The sequence below is a fragment of the Trichoderma breve genome, chromosome 1 (genome assembly GCF_028502605.1).
Source record: "Trichoderma breve strain T069 chromosome 1, whole genome shotgun sequence".
NCBI lineage: Eukaryota > Fungi > Ascomycota > Sordariomycetes > Hypocreales > Hypocreaceae > Trichoderma > Trichoderma breve.
Genome location: NC_079232.1, coordinates 4,051,592 through 4,071,992, shown reverse-complemented (window position 1 = coordinate 4,071,992; position 20,401 = coordinate 4,051,592). Strand labels below are relative to the sequence as shown.

Below are 20,401 nucleotides of genomic sequence, written 5' to 3'. Positions count from 1 at the left end.
TAAGCGTGATTCGATACAATTAACTCATACAAGAAACCATATGTATAGCCCCTTGAGAAGAAAACAAAAAAGCTATCCTTTCAAAAATATGCCCTCAACCTCATGGTTCTTCGCTCCCAAGCCACCAGCTCCCCATAACTCCCCCATCCGATCCTTCATCCATTCAATATGATGTGTGATTTCCCTTTTCTCCCCTAAAACACCTGAAAAATAAAAAAGAAATTTATATAAACAAACATTCCTACATACCTTTCGTCAATCCCGTCGCTCGCAGAGAAATAGCTCATGAACGTCGCTCATCTTCAAGCCAAACACATGTCCACGACCATCTATTAACCCACCACGGCCTTTTCACTGAGACTCTCGAGGAATCCTCCCAGATCCTCCTTCTTGACTTCCACGACAGAGTGCTCGAAGCTGTCAATTCGGACTCGCGCGCTCGTCTCAGAGATGACTTCCTGGAATGCGTTGCCAAACTTGTTCAAGCCGTAACCTCTATCGTTCTCAGCATCTTCGTCATCCGAGTCATCTTCCGATTCAGAAGAGTCGGACCCTTCAGATTCCGTCTCCAGTTCGTCATCATCGTCGTTGTCGTCGTTGCCTTGGTTCGCAGCTCGTTTAGCCGCACGCTTCTCTTCGCGAATTTTTTCCTTCGCCTTTCGCGCCTCCTCTTTCTTCTTTGCCTTGGCCTCTTTGTTTGATTGCCTCTCTTGCTTAGTAGCCTTGTTCATAAACACGCTATCAGGTCCTCCGCCACCACCAGTACCAACGACGATGTAGACTCCACGCTTCTCGTTTAGGCTCGCCACTACCAGGGGTGTTCCACGACCGCCATGTGACAGCTTTCCCTGGGATTCCTTTTCTTGTTCAGCCAAAGCCTCTCCTATCCAGAGAGCCAGTTTTGTCAAGGCGGCTGGGTGGGTGAAGAGAGCAACATCTGGGCCGTCTTTGACGACGCACATGCGGAAAGCACGGAGATGCTTGATTTGCTTCTTGTTAATGAGAGATGTCCCTGTTCGGTAGATTGCGCGGTGCAGGAATTGCGCCGTCGGCAGTCCGGCTTTGAGAGCATCAATACTGTCATATTTCGTTAGCATATCAATTTCATTTTGCTACATTGGACTTATAAGTGCAGCTCACTTTTCCAATGCATCATACGCTTCCCAGAAGCGTCCAATCCACTCCTCGCCCTGCGCAGCCAACTCTGACTCATCCTCCATCTCGCGGGTCACCTGGCTTGGTCCTCCGTTTGTTGTTTCCAAAGTTTGAGCATGTTGTCCAACCTCCAGCAGAGCACCAATGACAACGCCAACATCCTGAGCGCTGAGGGTGGCACGCCAGCCCCAGCTGCGGACAAAGCCCCATCCATCCTTGGCTCCCGCTCGATCTTTGCCGTCTGTGTCGACCGCCGGGACCATCTCGTCCAAGTTGTATAGAGATCCGTACTTCAAAAGCTTTGCTCTCAGCTCGCGCTTCAGCATCATGTCCATGTGCGTATAGCTCTGTTTGCACTGCGCCAAGCTGACTCCCATCTTGGCGAGAAGCTTGTGAAGCCGCTTGATACCCGCTTCGCTCCAGGTTCTTAGTCTGGAAAAGAGATATGGCGAGTGTAGCATGCTGTCGTAGAGACTCCAGTGGCGGATCAGAAGAAACCTTGGCTCTGGTGACAGGCGAATGCCCGTGTCTTCAGGGTTCCTGGCCGTGGTTGGTATGATGCCGTTATTTTCAGGGGCAACTTTTCCGTTTGTCATTTCTGGTGGGTTCAACCTCCGGACCTCATCTCGCAAGAGCTGTCGCAGGCGAGCACCTCGCACGCCAAACCACCCAGATGGTCTCCCACCTCCACCAGAGCGGACGGGGGCGGCGACGCCCGCCGATGACCGTCCGTAAAGCTCCATCGATGTAACTCCTACTATAGCCAGCCAGAGAAGGTCATTGTCATCGCGACCGAGTTCGGAGGCCAACGAGTACATCATGGACGAGATGGGTTCTGCAAAAGACGATCCCATCCTGTAGTATTGGTGTAGGACGGCTTCTTTATCTTGTCGCATTCGTAATAATCGCTTTCGCAGGGTGCGGGCAGAAACTTTTGGCGGAGGCTGGGCTCCTGATGGAGGTTCGACGGGGTCGCTCGACAGCACTGCAGGATCTCGGATTGACAGTAGGCCTCTGGGCTTTGGTCTGCGAGGAGAGCTGGCTATGGAACTTGACTAAGAAGTGTTAGATGCATCAACACAATGATATTCAGGGGGACGCTTAGGTGACGTACGGAATTACTTCGTCGCCGCTGACGAGGCGGCTCTTCCTCGTCGTCACTAGACTCGTCCTCGTTTAAGCTCTTTCTCTTCTGTCCTGCATGGGCTGACTCTTCTTGACCAGAATGGGCCTCATCGTCGTCCTCGTCTTCGCTGGAGTCCTCGTCGCCCTGCTCCTCAATGTCTGGCATATCCAGAAGCGCCAGATACGCATCACGCTCCGTCATGAGGTCCCCTTCAATATCACCGTCGTCAAACACCACGATGCCGCCCTTGCCTGAGTTGTATGATCGATTGATGGCGCCTCCTGTGATTCCTGCCGGACTCCTCGACTGGTATGAACTCGATACTTGATTCGGGGGCTCGAGAGGAAAGCCGCCAAAGACATTGGCCAAGTTCCAAGGCCTATGAGCATCAAAGACCCAGACTTCGACGCCGCTGTAGGGAGACTCTTCACCTTCAGGTTCTAATCCCAGCAACGGGCCAAGATCGACCATGCCTCCAACGCCGAGGCAGACGACAACTCCTCCACTGCCTCCCTGCGACTCCATCATCGGGACCACAAGCTCCCTTCCGGCCTTCTCCAGGTCATTGTAGCCTGCGACGGGTTGGATCTTGTGCGGAATGTAGTCATGTTTGAGGAGGCGAGTAAGGATACGGCAAGCGCAGAGAGCATCCGGTTCGAGCGCGACGAGGATCAGGACGGCCGGGGAGAGAGGATGTCGAGTGTTTTGAAGGTGCGAGTAGAGCTTGGATATCAGAGAACGTGGGAGATACATGGCTCGAGGCGGCGGGTATGGATATCTGTGTCAAAACTTATAGAAGTCCCAATTGATGGAATAACGGCATGGAATAAAAGCTGCAAGTAAATGCTTCTTTTCTCTTGTTTCCTGGATAGGAGGTGATCACTCCGGAAACGCGCCCAATCCTGGCCTGGTCGTGACAGAAAACGGAACTGGCGTTAGACACGGGTCCAAGGCGCATAGCACAATGAAGAATCTAGTACCAAGACTTTTGGTTCCAAGTTCAAGCCGAGCGAGAAGGGAATATGGAAATAAAAACCAGATGCAGCATATCAATGAGGAAAATAAGGAAAAGAAACAAACAAGAGACAAAATGCTACGAGCAAAATGCTGATGCTGATGCAAATGCTGACGCTGATGCTTAAGCTGTGCTTTTTTTTTGTTGTTGAAGAGCTCGAATGTTTGAAGCACACGATGATGTTTTTGCGCTAGAAAACGCGTGTATGGGCGGCCATTAAAGAAACGCCCAATTGAGTGACGCGCACCGCGACGAGCAAGTGGGAAGGATCGATGGAGGGGTCCTGCCAAGTGGGGCACGAGTTTGTGACGTGACATGCAGTTTTTTGATCCGCGGATTTCTGAAGCCTCTATTTACCTAGATATTCCATAGTCTATGATATTAGGTAGAGTATTAGATTTTCCTTGTATGAAATATTCATTACTCTCTTCATGCTGAATGAAAAAGGAAAAGAATCAGGCATGGAGCTACAGCAGCTGCTGCTTACCTTAGTAGTCACCAGCTCACATCAATACTATTAGCTAACACCCCTGCCAAAACAATAACACACAGACACAGACACGCAAAAAAGTGAGGCGCCAAAAGATGCAAAACATCCAGTGCAAAGCAACGACTCAACCTCAACGCAAGGAGACATCAGCAAAGCAGCCCGCACCGATAAAAGCATCGCCTGGCTTTCCTGCAGGCCAAGCAAAGGACGGCCATTTCCGTCCCGTTACCCGCCTAAATCCAAACGCCTTTTGGGCTCCCCCCGATCTTGGATTTTACGCCCGTTCTGGGGGTTTTAGGTTTTCGTTTTTTCTGATTCGTAAGACGGGGTGTCTGCGTATAGATGCGAGTCAAGCATCAAATGTGTTTTGCTTCGGGGACCATATTGCCAGCAAACTTGCTTGTCTCGGCCCGTTCGGCTGTCAATTAGATTAAACACTGTCAGCTTAATATAATCCATTGGTGCATGTCATTCTCCGGGCCGTATAACACGTATTTCAAACAGGGAAATGCTGCGGCGCTCTGTGAACCTAGGCGTCTAACCCACACCCTCTGGGCTTCTTGGGCTCTTTACGAAAGCGTCACACGAGTGGACACGGGTGGTCGGTGGGAAATCCCGAGCCAAGGCCTTGGGAAAGCAGTGTGTCATGTAACCTGTGCTGATTCAAGGATTCAAGGCTTACTTGGTTGCTTGGTTACTTGCACAAGACACTCATACATGTACTCGTACAAACAGGATGAAGTATTGGGAACACAACATGTCCACCCTGGTAAAACTAAGATGGGGAGAAGACAGCTGTCATGGGAATGCGGGCAACTGTCCCTGTATCATCTCGTATTTTCAAAGGGAGCAAGCCTAGGCTGTGAGGCCGCAATACTAGGCCATTATTGCGACTCTAGGCCGTCTCCCTTCCGAAATTAAACTGCGGGTTCCATCTTCTGTAGGAGGAGAAGGAGGAGGGCGAGTGCTAGCGCATCACGGCCTGTGTTAGTGACTCCCGTACAAGTCATTCTCACCATCTGAATAGCCTGAGTCACTAATTTTGCGGAGCACCAAGCATTGTGCCTAGGAGGAGAGATGAGGAGAATCAAAGGTCTCTCTCTACTAATCATGCGGTCAACGACGGCATCGGAGCCGGACGACGACCTCTGGAAGACCCCCGCCCTTGAGGTGTGGAGGTGTGTCCGGTTATTATGGCCATGGTACGATGTTTGAAGAGCTAGCTCGCAGCAGGTATGCGTCTCATGCACGCCTACCCGCCTGTGCGGCAGCCGGGAGAGCGTGCTTGGGACGGAGCAAAGTGTACCTGATGCTGACAGGCAGCCGGAGCTAAGAAGAGGCTGAATGATTTCGAGCCGAGACATGTGAAGGACAAGGAAGCCAGGAATCAGGAAAATCAGGACTGCAAACAGGAACGCCACCAAACTTGGCCTCCTAGTCCTCGTACACGTATCGTGCTCGTACTGGCAACCACCACTGCACTGCATTGCGGGCTTGTCCCATGGCCCTGCCCGGGCTAACAAACTGGAACATGGTTCACCGTCCTCGCCAAAAACCCCGCTGCAGCTTCGACGTGCTTTGAGCGGGTTGGGGGTTCGGATTGCGGATTGGACCAGCGGCTACCGGCTGTTACATCGAGAGACAGCAGATCGCCTTAGACGGAAAAGCAAAGAGTGGAACCCCGGCGTGGATTTCAAGGGAGGGACCAGCGTGGCCAGCAGTCGATTGCCCAACATGAGTAAGGCGTGGAAAGAGAGAAAATGGTAGGTTTCCCTTTTCTGACAGCTCCCATGGGTCCAAGTTGACGGAGAGGAAACTGTACACATGCAGAAGAGAGAAGAGAAAACGGAGGGAGAGTTGAGAAACAAGGGCGGTGAGAAAGTTGACAGGACATTGGCGGGCGCCACCAGGACAGCATGTACCAGCACCAGAATGAAGAGGTACTTGCGGGTGTGCGCATCTAGCAAGGTTCGTGCAGGTAACAAGTACATGCACCTGTCGTACCCAAAGAAGCGCGCCTTGCAGGCTGCGGCAGAAACGGAGTGCAGAAGCCGGAGCTTGGCGGAGAGAGGGGGGAGTGCGCATTGCAAAAAAACTTGGGTATGGGTCGAGGTATTATCGAGGCGGAAATCGCACATCAACGCAGGTTTGCTGCCAAAGTTGCAGCTATGGAACGTTTGTGCGGCTCAGCTGAAGGATTTCACAAGCCGGCAGCATCCCGCAAGCGGCCAACGGGCGATGACGACCTGTTACCGACACGACGGTAAGGGCTTACGGGTCTAATTTTGTTTCTTTTTCCCTTTTTTTTACTCTTACGCTCGGCTCGGAGAAAATATGATAACAAATTACTTTTTTTTTCCACATCCCGTCTCATCTCGTGTGCGAGCGGGTGCGAGTCAGACAAAAGAGAGACAAGGCAAAGCGGCGTCGCCAACAAGCGAGAAGTACAAGTACTCGTACGAGCATTAGTACTGTACTTACATGTACCAGCACCAGCATCCCGGACTCGGCAGTTCCGCTACAAGCGCTCCCTCCAGCCTCAGGTGTGCGTGGGTGCGCTGCGTATTGCTTTGGTGCATAGCATACAGGGAGACCGGACTGTAAATTGCCATCTATTAGTCAGGTAATTTCACTGAGAACGGCTGACGGCATGGGAGGGGACTCTGGTTTAGTCCAGTCCATGCACAGTAGCCGTTCTGATGGATGGGGGCTCGAAATGCGAGGGCCGCGGATGGACGCATGGAGCCCATCGAAGTTGAGTCCACTGCACTGCACTGCGCTGCGCTGCAGAGGTACCCGCTCCATGTTCGTACCTGTACCTGTGCCTGTGCCTGTACCCTTACCTGCGCCTGTACCCGCGAGGTACCTGACCCAGCCCGGGGAGGCCCTTCTGGAGCGTAAAAAGGGCACTACCGAGACCTGAGCCTGGAGGATGACACACCGCACCAGACTGTCGGGTCCGGCTGTTGCTGGCTGTGCCACATTTAACCAGAGCGCTGGGCCTGGTTTGCCCTTGGACGCAGCGCTTTTGGGCACAAGAGCCCGAACAAGTTTCTGCAAAGGATGCACCGCTAGAAGAGGCTTGCTAACCGGTAGTATTCTAGAGCTTTTTCGCCAGTGCTAGCAGCAGCCCCAAGGTAACGGGGTCGGTCATAGCACTGGAGCAGAGCCCAGCCAGCTTGGTGGCTTTCAGGTTTCTGCTGTAGCTCCAAGCTCTGCGCCGTTTTTAGTGCTGGTAGCACTGGTGGGAGAAGAGCTGGAGCTGCTTGCTGCCCTGGACAGGACAGGACCGGGGCAGTTTGATGATGGCCGGGCTTGGCGAATAACCACTTCTGTTTGTGTTTTTCAGCTCTGTCTCTGTCTGTTTTCCCTTCTCTCTTTTTTCTCTTTGCTTGCCAGTGGTCCCCGGGAGTGTATCCCGTGTCTGCGCTCGAACCAACCAACCAACCCCATTACTCGGTAACACCAGACACCAGTCCATCCCTACTAATACCAACACGCCCCTAGCACTCAAGTTTAGGCCAATGGACGTCTTTACCCTCTGTAGCAGATTGGATACTTTGGCCCCCCTCAGCCTAGCGACCATCCACATTTGCGCGCTGCTCGGCGGAACGGTCCACCGCCTTAGCTGTTTGTGAGCTCTAGCGCCTCGCATGATGGAGTGCACACCACCAGATGAAAATCGCCCATTTTTCCTAGCACCGATTTGCTAGGAATTCGGCTGTCGATGACGGGAAAACAAGACAGCCAAGACAAACAAAACGGATTGACACTACCGTCAGAAGGGAGGGGAGCCGAGTATAGTGTACTTGTAGTTGCAGCATGTGCTATGCCTTAGGTACTCGTACATTCGCACTGACCCTCGCCTCGCTCGCCTGGCCTCTCGCTTCGCATTGCCTTTCCATGCTTGCCTTGTCCGCCTCGTAAATCGAGCTATACTCCGTTCCGTATTGCATCAAAGCTTCTCCTCGCGTAAGTACCTGGTTAGGTAGATGGAATGGATCAAATGCAGTGCAATGTACCTTTTTGCCGCACAAGGTTTCGGCCACGGCATCACATCAGGGTCTGAATCCTCCCGATCTTTTTTTTGTGGCTTCCCAGTGCATCTCCGGCTACCCCTCTTGCAGCCTTTGGGACTGTCTGTGGCTTCAAGCCTGCACTTTTGCCCCTGCTGGAATGCGTCGCCGTTGCATCCAGCCAATCCAGTGCCATTTCGAGTTCAAATGTATGTTGCCATTCTCGTTCACGTCTCCTCTTCTATCTTAGTAGGCTCTGCTCTAGCTTCAATGTTCTGGCTGTCGGGGCTTTCAATCCAATCCCATCCATCTAGTTAAGCAGCACCCAGTACCCAGTGCCTGGTTTCAATCCTCCATCCTTTTTGTTGGCCGCGTCTGCGTTGTGTCTGCCAAATTCCCCCCTTCATAATATCCATCCATCCCATCCCATCCAAGTTCGCTGCCCCCGCCTTTTGGCCTCCATCTGCTATACTAAAAGTTGCTAGCTAGCTAAAAGTGCAATCTTGCTTGGCAGCTCGTCACTATTCCAGTTTTTTTTTTCCCTCCCAAGTCCCGACAGTACGGCGCCCAGGCAAACGGTAGCTAATGTAATAAGCCACTCTCCACCCGCTACCAGATCTCTGGCTCAGACACCGACCAACAGCACAACTATAACTCTTTTTGTTCCTTCGAGCCACGCCCTCACGCCCTCGTTTTCCGGGCCTCCACGCCCCCCGGGGATCCTCCTTGCCTCGACGTAGCAGTTGCTGGCAGGGTATCCTCAGGTATCCTCACTGCTAAAACAGAGCAAACTCCCGCCATCCGGCCCCCGAGACTCCAAGGGACCCCCCCATCCCCATCTCTGCTGTACTCCTCCTCCTCACCCCCGACTTGGACTTTGCACCACTCCGTCTCTTCTCGCCCTCTCACTCTCTACTGTAATATTTTTTAAATTACGAGTACACTAACCTCCCACCTCCGCCATCCCTGCCCCGTGTCTCTGTCTGGCCCGAGTTCCCTTGTCTGACGCCGCTATAGCAGCTGTCAGGTCAGTGCTTATGTGCTTGTCTGACCCTCCATCCCAAGCTGCTGGGAAGACGGAGGATTCTGAGCCAGAATCGCCTCGCATTGGCCAGTTGCCAGTGCCCACCGACCGGTGACGGGACCCAGCCTACTGGGCCTTGCAAACTTGTGCGTGCTCAAGCTGTGCCTTTTCCCGTGTCTGTCCGCGGCCGCTGTCTGTCTGGTGCTGGTGCTGGGGGGCGTCTGCTTTCTGCTTTTCATTGCCGCACCCTCTCCTCTCTCAGCCCTTTTTGGCTTGCTGCAAATCACTCGGGGCCCTTCCACTTCTGTGCTAGAATAGATCGACCTTGGCTCCCCGAAACGGAGCCCTTTCACTCATTTCTTTTCTCCCTTTGCAACGCCGACCAGACACTTGACGGACACTCGATCCAATTGGCCTCGGGGACTCGTTTCTAGCATAAAGATTATTATTTGACCCTTTCCCCCCTCTCTCGTCTCTCAGTTCAAAGAGCTTCTTCTCGTCTCTCTTTCTATCCTCTCCTCAAAACTCCTCTCCCTACATCTACCTTGATATTGAGAATCTGTCGTTGTATACAATTTGGCCGCCATGAGTCTTAATAGTGCACAAGGCCCTCCCGGGTCCGGAGGGGGCGACCATCACGGCTCCAGCGAAGACTCTACGTCAGATTATGCCGAAACGGTGGACTTTTCCGAGTTCACATCCATCGACACCGCCCAGATGGTTCACAGATACAAAAACGGGAGGTAGGTCAAAGAATCCCTGACAAGAACGCCCGCTACCCCCTCGGGTGGCGAAAAAAGGGAACAAGGAAGAAGAAGGGGAAAAGAAGGAAAAGAGAACAAGGCCAAAAAAGAGGAGCCCGAGTCAAGTTCATGAGAGCTGACGAGTCAATAGGCGGTATCAGGGCTGGTTTGACGAGCGCTATGGACTGCCAAACGACGACACGGAGCAGGCTCGCGAACACCTCAAACACAGAGTCTACTCCGACTATCTCCTCAACGGCGACTACTTTATTTCACCGATCGGCAACAACCCCCAGAAAATCGTCGATCTAGGCACCGGCGCGGGCTTCTGGCCCATCGATGGTTCGTACCATTCCTTCCCCTTTTATCAGCTACCAAGAGCTTTAAAAATGCTCTCCATCCTCGATTTGAACTCAACTAACCCTCCTCCTACAACAAAGTGGCCGAGAGATACCCGAGTGCTCGTGTCATTGGCAGCGACATTTCTGCCATCCAACCCCCTTGGACACCGCCAAACGCAGAGTTTCGCGTGGAAGATCTCGACGACGAGAGCCGTCCGTGGACGAGAATCTACGCTGGTGCAGACCTCATCCACACAAGGTCCGTCATCCAGACGGTCCGCAACCCCGAGCTATTTCTGCAGAGAGCTCTAGAGTACGACAATGACCCTATGCGTTTACTCCTTTGTTTACCCCTCCCTTTTTTTACACACCTTTTAGAACAAGAACAGTGGCTGACTGAGTCGAAATAGGGCCTTGAAGCCTGGCGGCTGGCTCGAGTGTCATGATCTCTTCATACCCCTTACCTGGGAAGACGGCACTCCCGCAATCGACCATCCCGTCCAACGCCTCTACGACCTCGTGAACGACGGCCCCTTTGCGCGAAAGTACGGCTGGCAGCTCTACTTCCCCCCGACACTGCCCCAGGTCCTCCGCCAGATGGGCTTCATCAACGTCCAGGAGCAGCACACGCACATCCCCGTCGGCCGATGGTCGCGCCGGTCACGAGAGCGTGAGATGGGCATGTTTAACCAGGACAACCTCATCGACTGGACCGCGGCCCTTCTCATCCGGCACGACGACCTGGGCATCACCGAGGAAGAGGCGAGGCAGCTGTGTCAGGAGACACTCATGGCCATGGACAACACAAAGATCCATGCTCGCCTCGACTGGGGCATTGTCTGGGCTCAAAAGCCGTTATAATCTTGACAAGGCAACGACGGATTTATGAACATTTTACGACAAGAAAAAAATAACAAGAAAAAAAAAAGGATGAAAAGGGGGAACCGCTGACGACTGCATTTCGCTGGCTAAGGGAAAGAGATACAAAATCCCTCTTTGACACGATTCATATTGCATGGTGATGTCTCGCTCAAAGAAAAGAGCTGGTTGGAGGCTTCGCAAACGATACATGACGATGGCATATACTCTGGGTTTCCTTTCTTTTTCTTTTCCTTCTCCCTCCCTCTATCCCTCTCTCTCACTCTCTCCTTTTGGGGGACTGCCTACGTGGGGGCTGTTTGGCAGAACACAACCAAGCACCGCTTTTGTCCAAGACTCTTAAGCGCCGAAGAATAAAAAAAGATGTATAAAAAAAAGAAACGGTATAGGGCCGGCAAACAGACGGTGGGGATGGACCACAATACTCAACGCTGGCATTCTTCCCCATCTCCATTGATTTACCTACTGCAGAATGCCTCATCACGCACACACACACCCCTGGCACTACCCCCTCCCCTCCCCCAATCACGCACTATCTTGTCTCTACCTATCTACACAAATTCACGTATCGCATACCAAAGCGTTTGGGAAACATGAACCTTGCATCACGGAGAAAATCAAAAAGGGTTTACGGCGCTGGGCTTCGGGACTTATAAGAGCGGGAAACGAAAGAAACGGGCACATGTTTTGTTTAGGTTTGTCTTTTTGGTTATTTTTTGGGGGAGCATTTTATGGGTGTATATTTGGAGGGGTTACCATCAAAGAGGATAAGGACATGCCCACTTTATTCTGGGGATTTATTTTTTCGGGAGGGATATCTCATGAGAAGCGCTATATTGGCGCTTCAGCTATCACTTTTTGGCTCTAATCTTTTTTGGAGAGGGGTTTGTGATATCTTGGCTGTTTTCTTTGTATTTTGGATATCCTGACTCTGTGTGAGTGAATGGTTTTATTTACCTACCTAGGCTTTTCTTCTGTTTTGCAGTGGATGTGGATAGACAGACATGTCACCAGAGCTACGAGCAAGCGGATACATATCCATCACCACTTCATTTCAACAAAAAACACACGATTCCACAACAGCCGAAGACAGTTACGGTGTACGGGAGTTGAGAGATGGTTATCAAATGTGTGATCTGGCAGAAGTCAATCCGGCTGCTACCCTGTCCGGGGGCATGACACCTCTTTCTCTTTCTTCCCAATCCAACCCTGCTCTTTTTTGTCCTACGAGTTATAATACCCTTGTTCCGCCCAACGTTTTCCCTCCAAACCCCTGCTTGGTTCTTTATGCTTTTACCCACTCCGTCATTGTCCCTCAATTCGCAAGACAAGCCAATTCTCTCTCTCTTACGGAGCCCCTTCCGGGTCCCGCCCCCAATCAATCACCTTTTCTTGACGCTCGCTGTCCCTCCCTCCTTGATCGGATATAAGACGCACATCTAGCCATCCGCAAATGCACAATCCCACTTCTTTTGTGTGCATTAGCCGCCCATCAGGGCCTCTCCGATCATGGGAAGAAGAGGTCAGCAGTCGCTTGGTTACATGTTTGAACTGCCACTAGCCTCGTTCTTTTTTCGTCTTTGGTCTTCATGCCTACATGTGACCGATCGCTTTGGCGGAGATTGCAGGGCCCGATTTGTTTTTTTTGACCGTTTTGTACTGTATCTGAGGGTGTATACATATGGCCTTTTTCCTCGTTTCGCCTTATCGGACGAAGCGTGTTTTCTCTGCTGTTAGTCTATATGTGTGACGGCAGTAATAGATATTTGACACAGCGATGCTATGGACAAACCATGAGAACAAAAAGGATAAATCTTAAGAAATAATAGATTAATTCTTTTAGACCATTCATCCAAAGGCCAAATACAATTGTATACGAAGTACTCCGTCCAATAATGCAAAAAAAACGACACTATGCTTTGAATGCACCAGAACTGCCATTTACAGCAACTCAAAACACACCGAACCTCTATCCGGTAACTTACAGGGATAACCACGACAAAATAGTTCGTGCCTCACAGAGAGCACTACGTACAGTACCGACATGAATTTACAATGCTTGATTTTACTCTTCATGACGTTTGTTGGGAAGGGGAAAAAAAAGAAAGAAATACATAACTCCCCGATAAATCATACTAGTTTCTTACATCCCCTGCTTCCAAAGCGGTGTCCCTCGTTTGAACCATGATTAAATTATGAAAAAAAATAAGGACGTGCGTACGTACAATTACTCGTCACCTACGAAAAAGATTATTATGGAGTCAAAGTAGCGGACCGATGCGACGGAACGCAAACGATGAGAAAAAAAGCTGGGGCGGAAAAGCCACTTGGAAATCCGTCGCTTTGTGTTGTCAAGGGGTGTGACATGGCGTAATGCCAATAATGCTACTATACTCCTACTCTGTAACAGTAGTTCTCAGGAACCAGTTATAATAAATGAGGTGAGATTCTTATTTTCTTCAAGGCACGAGCTGCGCAAAACTGGCGGAGTTGCCCGATTCTTACAAATGGTCGAGAGCCGGGCTTACCAACGTGCGGTTCTTCTCCCATGCTTGCCCAGGGGGTGTTCCCGAACAGCTCGTGGCTTCGGCGTGGCCAGACAGACAAGCGACGCTGTGATCGACATCGATTGCTTGCGACGGGGGTTAAACGAGGCGTACGTGTTACGGAGAAGTGAATAGTTCTATTGGAATCTGACTGCCCTGGAAAAGAGCTTTTGCTGAGTGATGATGACCAAACCGCTGTCTTACCTGTCACCGTGTATGTAGTATCTTCTCCTCCTAATATTAATAATATACACCACAAAATTCGAGTGATATTCCTGAAAGAATAAACAGTGAAAAGAAGAAGATACCGTTCCGCGTCGTGTATTTACGCACCCAAATCCGAGAGGTGACATCTCTCAATCCCTCGCTCCCCCCCTTTTCTCTCTCCTTCGCCATGCTAATGCACCTGTGCTTCTCTCCTCCTCTAGCTTCCAAACATGTTTCCTCCCGGTCCTCCTGGCCCTCCTGGCCCGCCGAATCCGCTCATGCCGTTCCCGAAGCCAGCGTGATTAGGCGTCGTGAAGCCTTGGAACGTGTCGGCATCCTGATAGCCAGCCATGAGGAACGACCAATCCATCTCTCCGTCATCTCCAGACGCCGAACTAGAAGGAGCCATGGCCGGCTGAGGGGGGCCAAACCCGCCACTTTGGTCCACCGGCGGAGTCATCATGACGGCGTTGTCCAGCGAGGTCGTCGACATCTCGCGGGTACGTGGTCGAGGAAAGGCTACCGGCGGCTGCTCTGGGACGGACCCCGTGGGATTCTCTGAGCGCGCCCTTCGCTTGGCCTCGGCGCGCTCCTGGAGAATCTTCATAAATCGCGGTGTTACAACCTCCTTTCCTGCAGCCCGCTGGGCATCGCAATGGGCCGTCCAGGCTTTGATGAATTGGTTACCGAAAACTCCGTGCATCGGGCTGTGAAGATTGGATAATAAACCACGAAGGTCATAGTTCGCCTCGATGGCTGCCCATGCTCTCTCTACCAGCGGTCCCGACTGGCGCTTGCGCAGTTCCTGAACAAGGAACATGTATGCAGGAAACGGGAAATAGTGCATCGCGTACCATCTATACGGTCGAAGACTCTCCGAGGACATGACTACATTGTCATGTTCTACCCATGATATGGCTTGCGTAGTTAGGGCATCTCGTTCGATCTCGCTCAGCGGCATGGGCTCGGCGTTGTGTCTCCGAACAAGGTAATTGATGATTCGCATCTTGCAGAGCGCTGCCCGCGTCATAGTCATGGTAAAGAAATGGAGAGGAATCTTAGGGTCGCAATGGGTCAAGTACGTGCCCTCCATATGAGCACAGAATCCTTCAAGAGTGTATACCGGAGCATCTTGGCCAGCCAGACGTATTGTCACGGCGGGTGGCTTTCCTTGTTGTGCGGCTTTTCCTGATTGCGGTGAGCCAGCGCAAATCTCTGGGTTCATCTTGAAGCTGTCTCGATTGCTGTTACTCGCCACGGCCATGGAAAGCTCGACGCGCGTCAGAGCAAAAAGCATCTCTGTGGGTCCTGTGTGCGGCTTTGGAGGTTCTTTGCCATCAGCGTGGAGATCAGAATCATTGACGTTCAAAGGTTTCTTGCAATCACAGCCTGAGGTGAGGGCGGTGACTGTTGAACCCGTCATCTCTCCGACTCGTCGGTCATATGAAACAAGCGTCCACCACAATCGCCGCCTCTGCTCGACCTCGAAAGGAGAGAGGCCATAGCCGTCGGGGTCTCGGTGAAGGCCCATCCGCTGGGCGATACGAATGGCGATGCCCATCATGCAAAACACTTGCCTCGGATCTATATACCACCGAACGGTCATCTATAGCATACGTTAGCGGGGACATGGCATAGGAGGTACTCTCTAGTGGTCTATGGAGTAACCAATATGAGAAAAACGAGGAGTAGAGACTCACAAGATATAAGAGGTATGCCTGCAGGGTCAAGGGATCGGGAATCCGCATGAAACTGGCGTTAACCAGAGCCTGCTGAAGTGCTGGGAAATACCGGCCAAGAAGTTCCTGCTTTGACTCGCCAAAAATCCTCTGGATTTCAGCATCCTCAATGGAGTTTATAGAGATTACGTAGATGCCAAACATGAGAGCCTCTATATTCTTCGGAGCCTCGTGAGGCCGAGAGGTTGCCTCGATAATCTTGCTCTGAATGCTAGGCACATGTGTAATTTTCAACAGGGGATTAATGTTGTCAATATATATCTGCCAAAGTTGCAGCACTTGGACGGGAGAAGGGTGGTTGTGAGTGACGGGGGCAAATGAGCCTCCAATGATGAAAGGGAAGCCATCTTGGTTTTCAAACATCTTATCAAAGGCAGAATGAATGAAAGACCCCTTCTTGAAATTCTCATCCTCATCTTCGGATGAGTCTTTCAACAGCTGCTCACTGGCTCTAAACTGTTTCACAATGGCGATTAGGATCAATAGTAAGACAACGGGGATAAGTGTACATAGGTACACGTTGGGCTAGGCTCTTACCTCTTTATGAAGAGAAAACCAAGCTCCAGGAGGCTCTTGGGGACTAATAATAAGCAAATTCCTCGAATCAGCATCAAATTCTCTTTACTTCCTTCCATGTCCTAAGCGACGTATATCTTTGTCTGATAGCATGGGGACTTATATGAACAAGTACTTACGCGACAGTAGTAGAAGAGCCAGCAAGTGCTTCTGGAGAAGTCTTTAAACCCTCGAAATCGGTTTCAAGCTCGTCAACATCATCTCCGAGGTTGCCGTCCGCCCTGTAGTCCGGATCAATGGCATCAAATTTGACGCCATTCTGTGCCAGCAGGGTCTCATACTTTCGCAACCTCTCGAGCAAGTCCTTTTCCTGCAGCTTCTTGCGCCGCCGCCTCGGAGGCTGCGGGGGAATCACTCGACATTCTGCACCCGCCTTGACGCAGTTGGCACAGGGCTTGTTCCTGTCGCAACGGACCTTGCGCTGTTGGCACAAGACACAGCTAGTGCCCCGGGTGAGTTTGATCACCGAAGGGTCAACCGGAGGTGAGTGTTGGGGAGGCCGGCCTTGGGAGGCGGATGGCGGCGGCGGGGCTGAGCCGGGGCCTGGCAGGCGAGCAGAAGCTTCAGCAGACATTCAGCCTAGAGGACGGGAATTGGCTGCTAAAAAAATGTCCCGATCTGGAGGAGCCGATCCAGTCCAGTGGTATCAAAGGGCGCTGGCCCAATCCAATACTCTTGGCTAGTCAGCGCAGCGGCGAGAGCTGGCACGGACTGATTGGCGGACGCTGACACAACCCTGCATGCAGCTGAGCTGAATACAGTAGATCTGTTTGCTCAGGGCGCTTTTTACGCTGGAGATGCAGCGCCTGTACCTGTAGGCTGTAGGGCTGAGGCTCGGCTGGGGCCGTCGGTTGCGAAAGAGTCGTCTCGGACCCGGGCCCAGACTTTGTTGGAGACGGTTCGTCTGGCGATATTTGAGGGGAGCGAGGAGAGAGAAAGCGGGGGCTCATTTGCGGTTTTAGGCAGCCAGGCCAATGGGAGGCAGATTAGCAAGCCGGTGGGGATTCCTGTGGCATGGAGCCGCTTTTTACCTTGTTGGCCAAGATTTGATGGTTTGAATGCGGAAAACATGGCGTGTTTTGGCTTTGTTGGTGACGAATATCATGACGTTGGTTGACTAGGCCAGGAACCATCTTTGGACGTGATGGAATAGAATAGCCTCAGGCACCAACCAGGTGGTAGATGGGTTATGAAGCCTTATCGGATCAAATCTCTATCGATTAGATTGGAAGGCTTACCTGATACTGTACATGCAAATGTATCTGCTCTTGTACTTGGCACTGCTGGAATGCAGCTACAATCAAGGAATTACATGCGAATATTCACATGATACTGCTGCCGATTGCTTCAAGGTCATAAGAACAGTTATTGATGTCATTAATTCGATGTAAATACCTTGACAGGCGACCTCATACGAGTAAGTGGCGATACTCGTTGAATCAAGTGTATAAGTCAGCCTATCTCAGGATTTACATCCCCAATAACACCCAATATCTCGGGTACCTTAGCAGATGCTGGCTACCCGGTATCTTGGTAGTACTACAAACTTCAATAGGCATCGTACCACTCCGTGCAACTGCTATAATGCCATAATGTCTTCTTGATACTGTGTGTCTTGACGATGCTCTCTTGCCATCACACGTTGTAAGCTTAATTGAGGAGTATGTGCAAGTCGAGCTAGAACAAGTCTTTCCCGGCCCATCTACCGTGTTAATGTACAAACTCACCCTCCAACGCCACTCAGCACTGCTTGTACTCCGTATCAGAGTCATAATGTCAAACACGCGTATGAGCGACTACAAGTATCATCAACTCTGCTTCATCCTTGCCTCAACATTCGTTTCAACGGCGTAAAAATTCGAAACATACCCGAGAATGGCCAACAAGACCAACCGCACAATGGCATATGCTTCAGCTCGGGCTTCGGTTCGGGACCGAGAGCAAACGCCACAGCCCAACGTGTACTAGCGCCCAGTTCCGTGCCCGAGTGCATGTAAGTCAAAGGGAGGCTCTCCAGACTCACGGAGCCGAAGAATGTAATGACGGGCACGATATGCATTCTTTTCTTATTTCTGCCTTGTCGGGCATGCCAAATATTATGTGACCGAAGGCAGACGGTGCCGGGTACGCGTAGCCACATACGCGGAAGAATGTAGTTTATTTTCTTCTATAAACTTCAAGGCCGTCTTTTAGATGTCTTCTTTACTAGCATTCACGCATATCTTAGACAAGCATAGAGATTGATTCAACAGAGTGTATCTTGAATCCTTTCATTTATTGATGTGCACCATCTAATAGTTCATCAAATCTCTTCACAATGTCTCTCCCCGACGAGAAAAAAGGGATGGAGACGGCACCGTCTCCCATCCAGCTGTCCACAACCTCTCTATCATCATCACATAATTGGCGAAACATCGATGCTACAAGCGACGACACGAACAGCCCGCTCAAGAAAGAGACAGATTCACCGCCAGCCGACGACAATGCTGAGGCCGCAAATCCCCAGGGCCCGCCCACGGACAGCGCCGAAGCAAGCTACAAGCCAGGATCTCTCAAGTTCTGGCTCATCATCATCAGTGCCTTTGTGTCCATGTTCCTCGTTGCTCTAGATCGAACCATCATCTCTACCGCGATTCCTACAATCACCGACGACTTTCACTCTCTCTCAGATATCGGCTGGTATGGATCATCGTATATGCTTACAACGGCCGCCTTTCAACTGATTTGGGGACGCATTTACCGCTTCTACGATCTGCGATGGACATTCTTATGCTGCATCGTCATCTTCGAGGCTGGATCTGCCATTTGCGGTGCTGCACCAAGCTCGTCCGTTTTTATTGCTGGTAAGTTTGCAATGGGATGCAGGTCTGAGACAACTGCCTAACAAATCATAGGACGTGCTATCGCAGGAGTGGGCTCTGCAGGCATCACGACCGGATCCCTACTCACGACTATTGACATGATTCCATTGGCGAAGCGTCCCATGTTTCAAGGTATTACAAGATCCCAAAAGTCTCAGATATCGAACCTGTCTCCTAACCTTTGACACAACTAGCCGCGTTCGGTCTTGTGTTTGGTGTATCGAGTATTACAGGCCCTCTTATGGGCGGCGCCTTTACAGAAAACGTTTCGTGGAGATGGTGCTTCTACATCAATCTTCCCGTCGGCGCCGTGGCTTTCGTCTTCCTGTTCTTCTTCCTGAGACTTCCCAAGAAGACTCACCCTCCCGCCACCATCAAGCAACAGATCCTTCGCCTCGACCCTCTCGGCACCTTCTTCTTCATCCCGTCGACTGTATGCCTCTTGCTTGCCCTGCAATGGGGAGGATCAAAATACGATTGGAGCAACTGGAGAATCATCTTCCTCTTCATCATGTTTGGAGTGACTGCCGTGGCATTTGCCATTGTTCAAGTCAAGATGCCCGAAACGGCGTCGCTACCTCCCAAGGTCATTATCCAGAGGACCATGCTCTCCACCACATTCTACATGCTCTTTGTTGCAGGCGCCATGATGCTCTTGGTTTACTTCATTCCCCTATGGTGTAAGTCTAATCCCCTCCGCGGTCGGGTCGTTGACGCTGACATATTATTTAGTCCAAACTACTCATGGCATCAGTCCCGTGAGATCTGGCATTTATACGCTCCCCCTTGTGCTGAGTCTCGTCGTCTCCGTTACCATATCTGGATTTATGACACAGAAAATTGGATACTATTTGCCGGCTTTAATAATTGGTCCCTGCGTAATGGCCATCGGCGAAGGCCTTCTATATACTTTGAAGCCAAACTCAGGGTCTTCTGAGTGGATTGGATACCAGTTTCTCGCTGGATTTGGATTGGGCTTTGGGTTCCAGACCGCAAATCTTGCTGTCCAGGCTACGATCCCAAAGAAAGAGATTCCTACCGGAGTTTCCATCCTCTTCTTTGCCCAGCAACTTGGAGGTGCTATTTTCATTTCCGTCGGCCAAACAATTCTGAACACCTTGCTCGTTTCCAAATTGGAGAATGTGCCCGGACTAGATCCTAAGAAAATTATCACGACTGGTGTGACTGAGCTGCGCAATGTTGTTCCTCCGCAGTTTGTTTCGACTGTGATTGATGCGTACAATTACGCGTGCACGCACATCTTTATTGCTGCGTTGGCATTGACTTGTGCTCAGCTGGTTTGTGCCTGTTGCGTGGAATGGGGAAGCGTCAAGAAGCCGAAGAACCAGCAAGAGAAACCACAGTGAGCAAGTCATACATGGATTCAACATTCACCTGGACTATTGGCGTTTGCGGCGGGATAGACAACTGGAAAATGGACTATTTGTTAGATTAACTGGCTCCTTGGAATTTGGGAAACTTACTCTCCTCTCTGTTTATGTAGATTTTTTTAACCACTTAGCTCAGAATAAAATAATGGTAATTGTCTAAAATCGTGTTCAATTTCTTTTCCCGTTGTTGACCTAGTTCACTGCATCAGCCCTCGTTCACATATCGTCACGAATCCAGACACGATGAAGTTACTGGCACTCGACTTTTACTATATAACTGCTCCAACATGTG

The 20,401-nt window shown here is 51.0% G+C and overlaps 4 protein-coding genes across 4 annotated transcripts; 2 read left to right on the top strand and 2 right to left on the bottom strand.

The window, feature by feature from the left end:
- Positions 1-332: 332 nt before the first annotated feature.
- Positions 333-3,034, bottom strand: T069G_01220 (CDC45-like protein domain-containing protein; the record flags this gene model as incomplete). Its single annotated transcript, XM_056168430.1, has 4 exons — positions 333-1,077; positions 1,141-2,210; positions 2,270-2,315; positions 2,367-3,034. The coding sequence occupies 4 exons, from the start codon at positions 3,032-3,034 to the stop codon at positions 333-335; spliced, it is 2,529 nt and encodes an 842-aa protein (XP_056033746.1).
- A 6,377-nt stretch (positions 3,035-9,411) lies between these two features.
- T069G_01219 (methyltransferase domain-containing protein) lies at positions 9,412-10,771 on the top strand (the record flags this gene model as incomplete). The annotated part of the gene is made up of 4 exons (XM_056168429.1): positions 9,412-9,569; positions 9,721-9,911; positions 10,010-10,223; positions 10,321-10,771. The coding sequence occupies 4 exons, from the start codon at positions 9,412-9,414 to the stop codon at positions 10,769-10,771; spliced, it is 1,014 nt and encodes a 337-aa protein (XP_056033745.1).
- A 2,988-nt stretch (positions 10,772-13,759) lies between these two features.
- T069G_01218 (fungal specific transcription factor domain-containing protein) lies at positions 13,760-16,431 on the bottom strand (the record flags this gene model as incomplete). Its single annotated transcript, XM_056168428.1, has 4 exons — positions 13,760-15,148; positions 15,243-15,737; positions 15,819-15,861; positions 15,977-16,431. 4 exons carry the CDS (start codon positions 16,429-16,431, stop codon positions 13,760-13,762), a joined length of 2,382 nt encoding a protein of 793 aa, XP_056033744.1.
- Positions 16,432-18,174: 1,743 nt separating this feature from the next.
- On the top strand, positions 18,175-20,085 carry T069G_01217 (major facilitator superfamily domain-containing protein; the record flags this gene model as incomplete). Its single annotated transcript, XM_056168427.1, has 4 exons — positions 18,175-18,700; positions 18,752-18,850; positions 18,913-19,398; positions 19,451-20,085. 4 exons carry the CDS (start codon positions 18,175-18,177, stop codon positions 20,083-20,085), a joined length of 1,746 nt encoding a protein of 581 aa, XP_056033743.1.
- Positions 20,086-20,401: the final 316 nt, after the last annotated feature.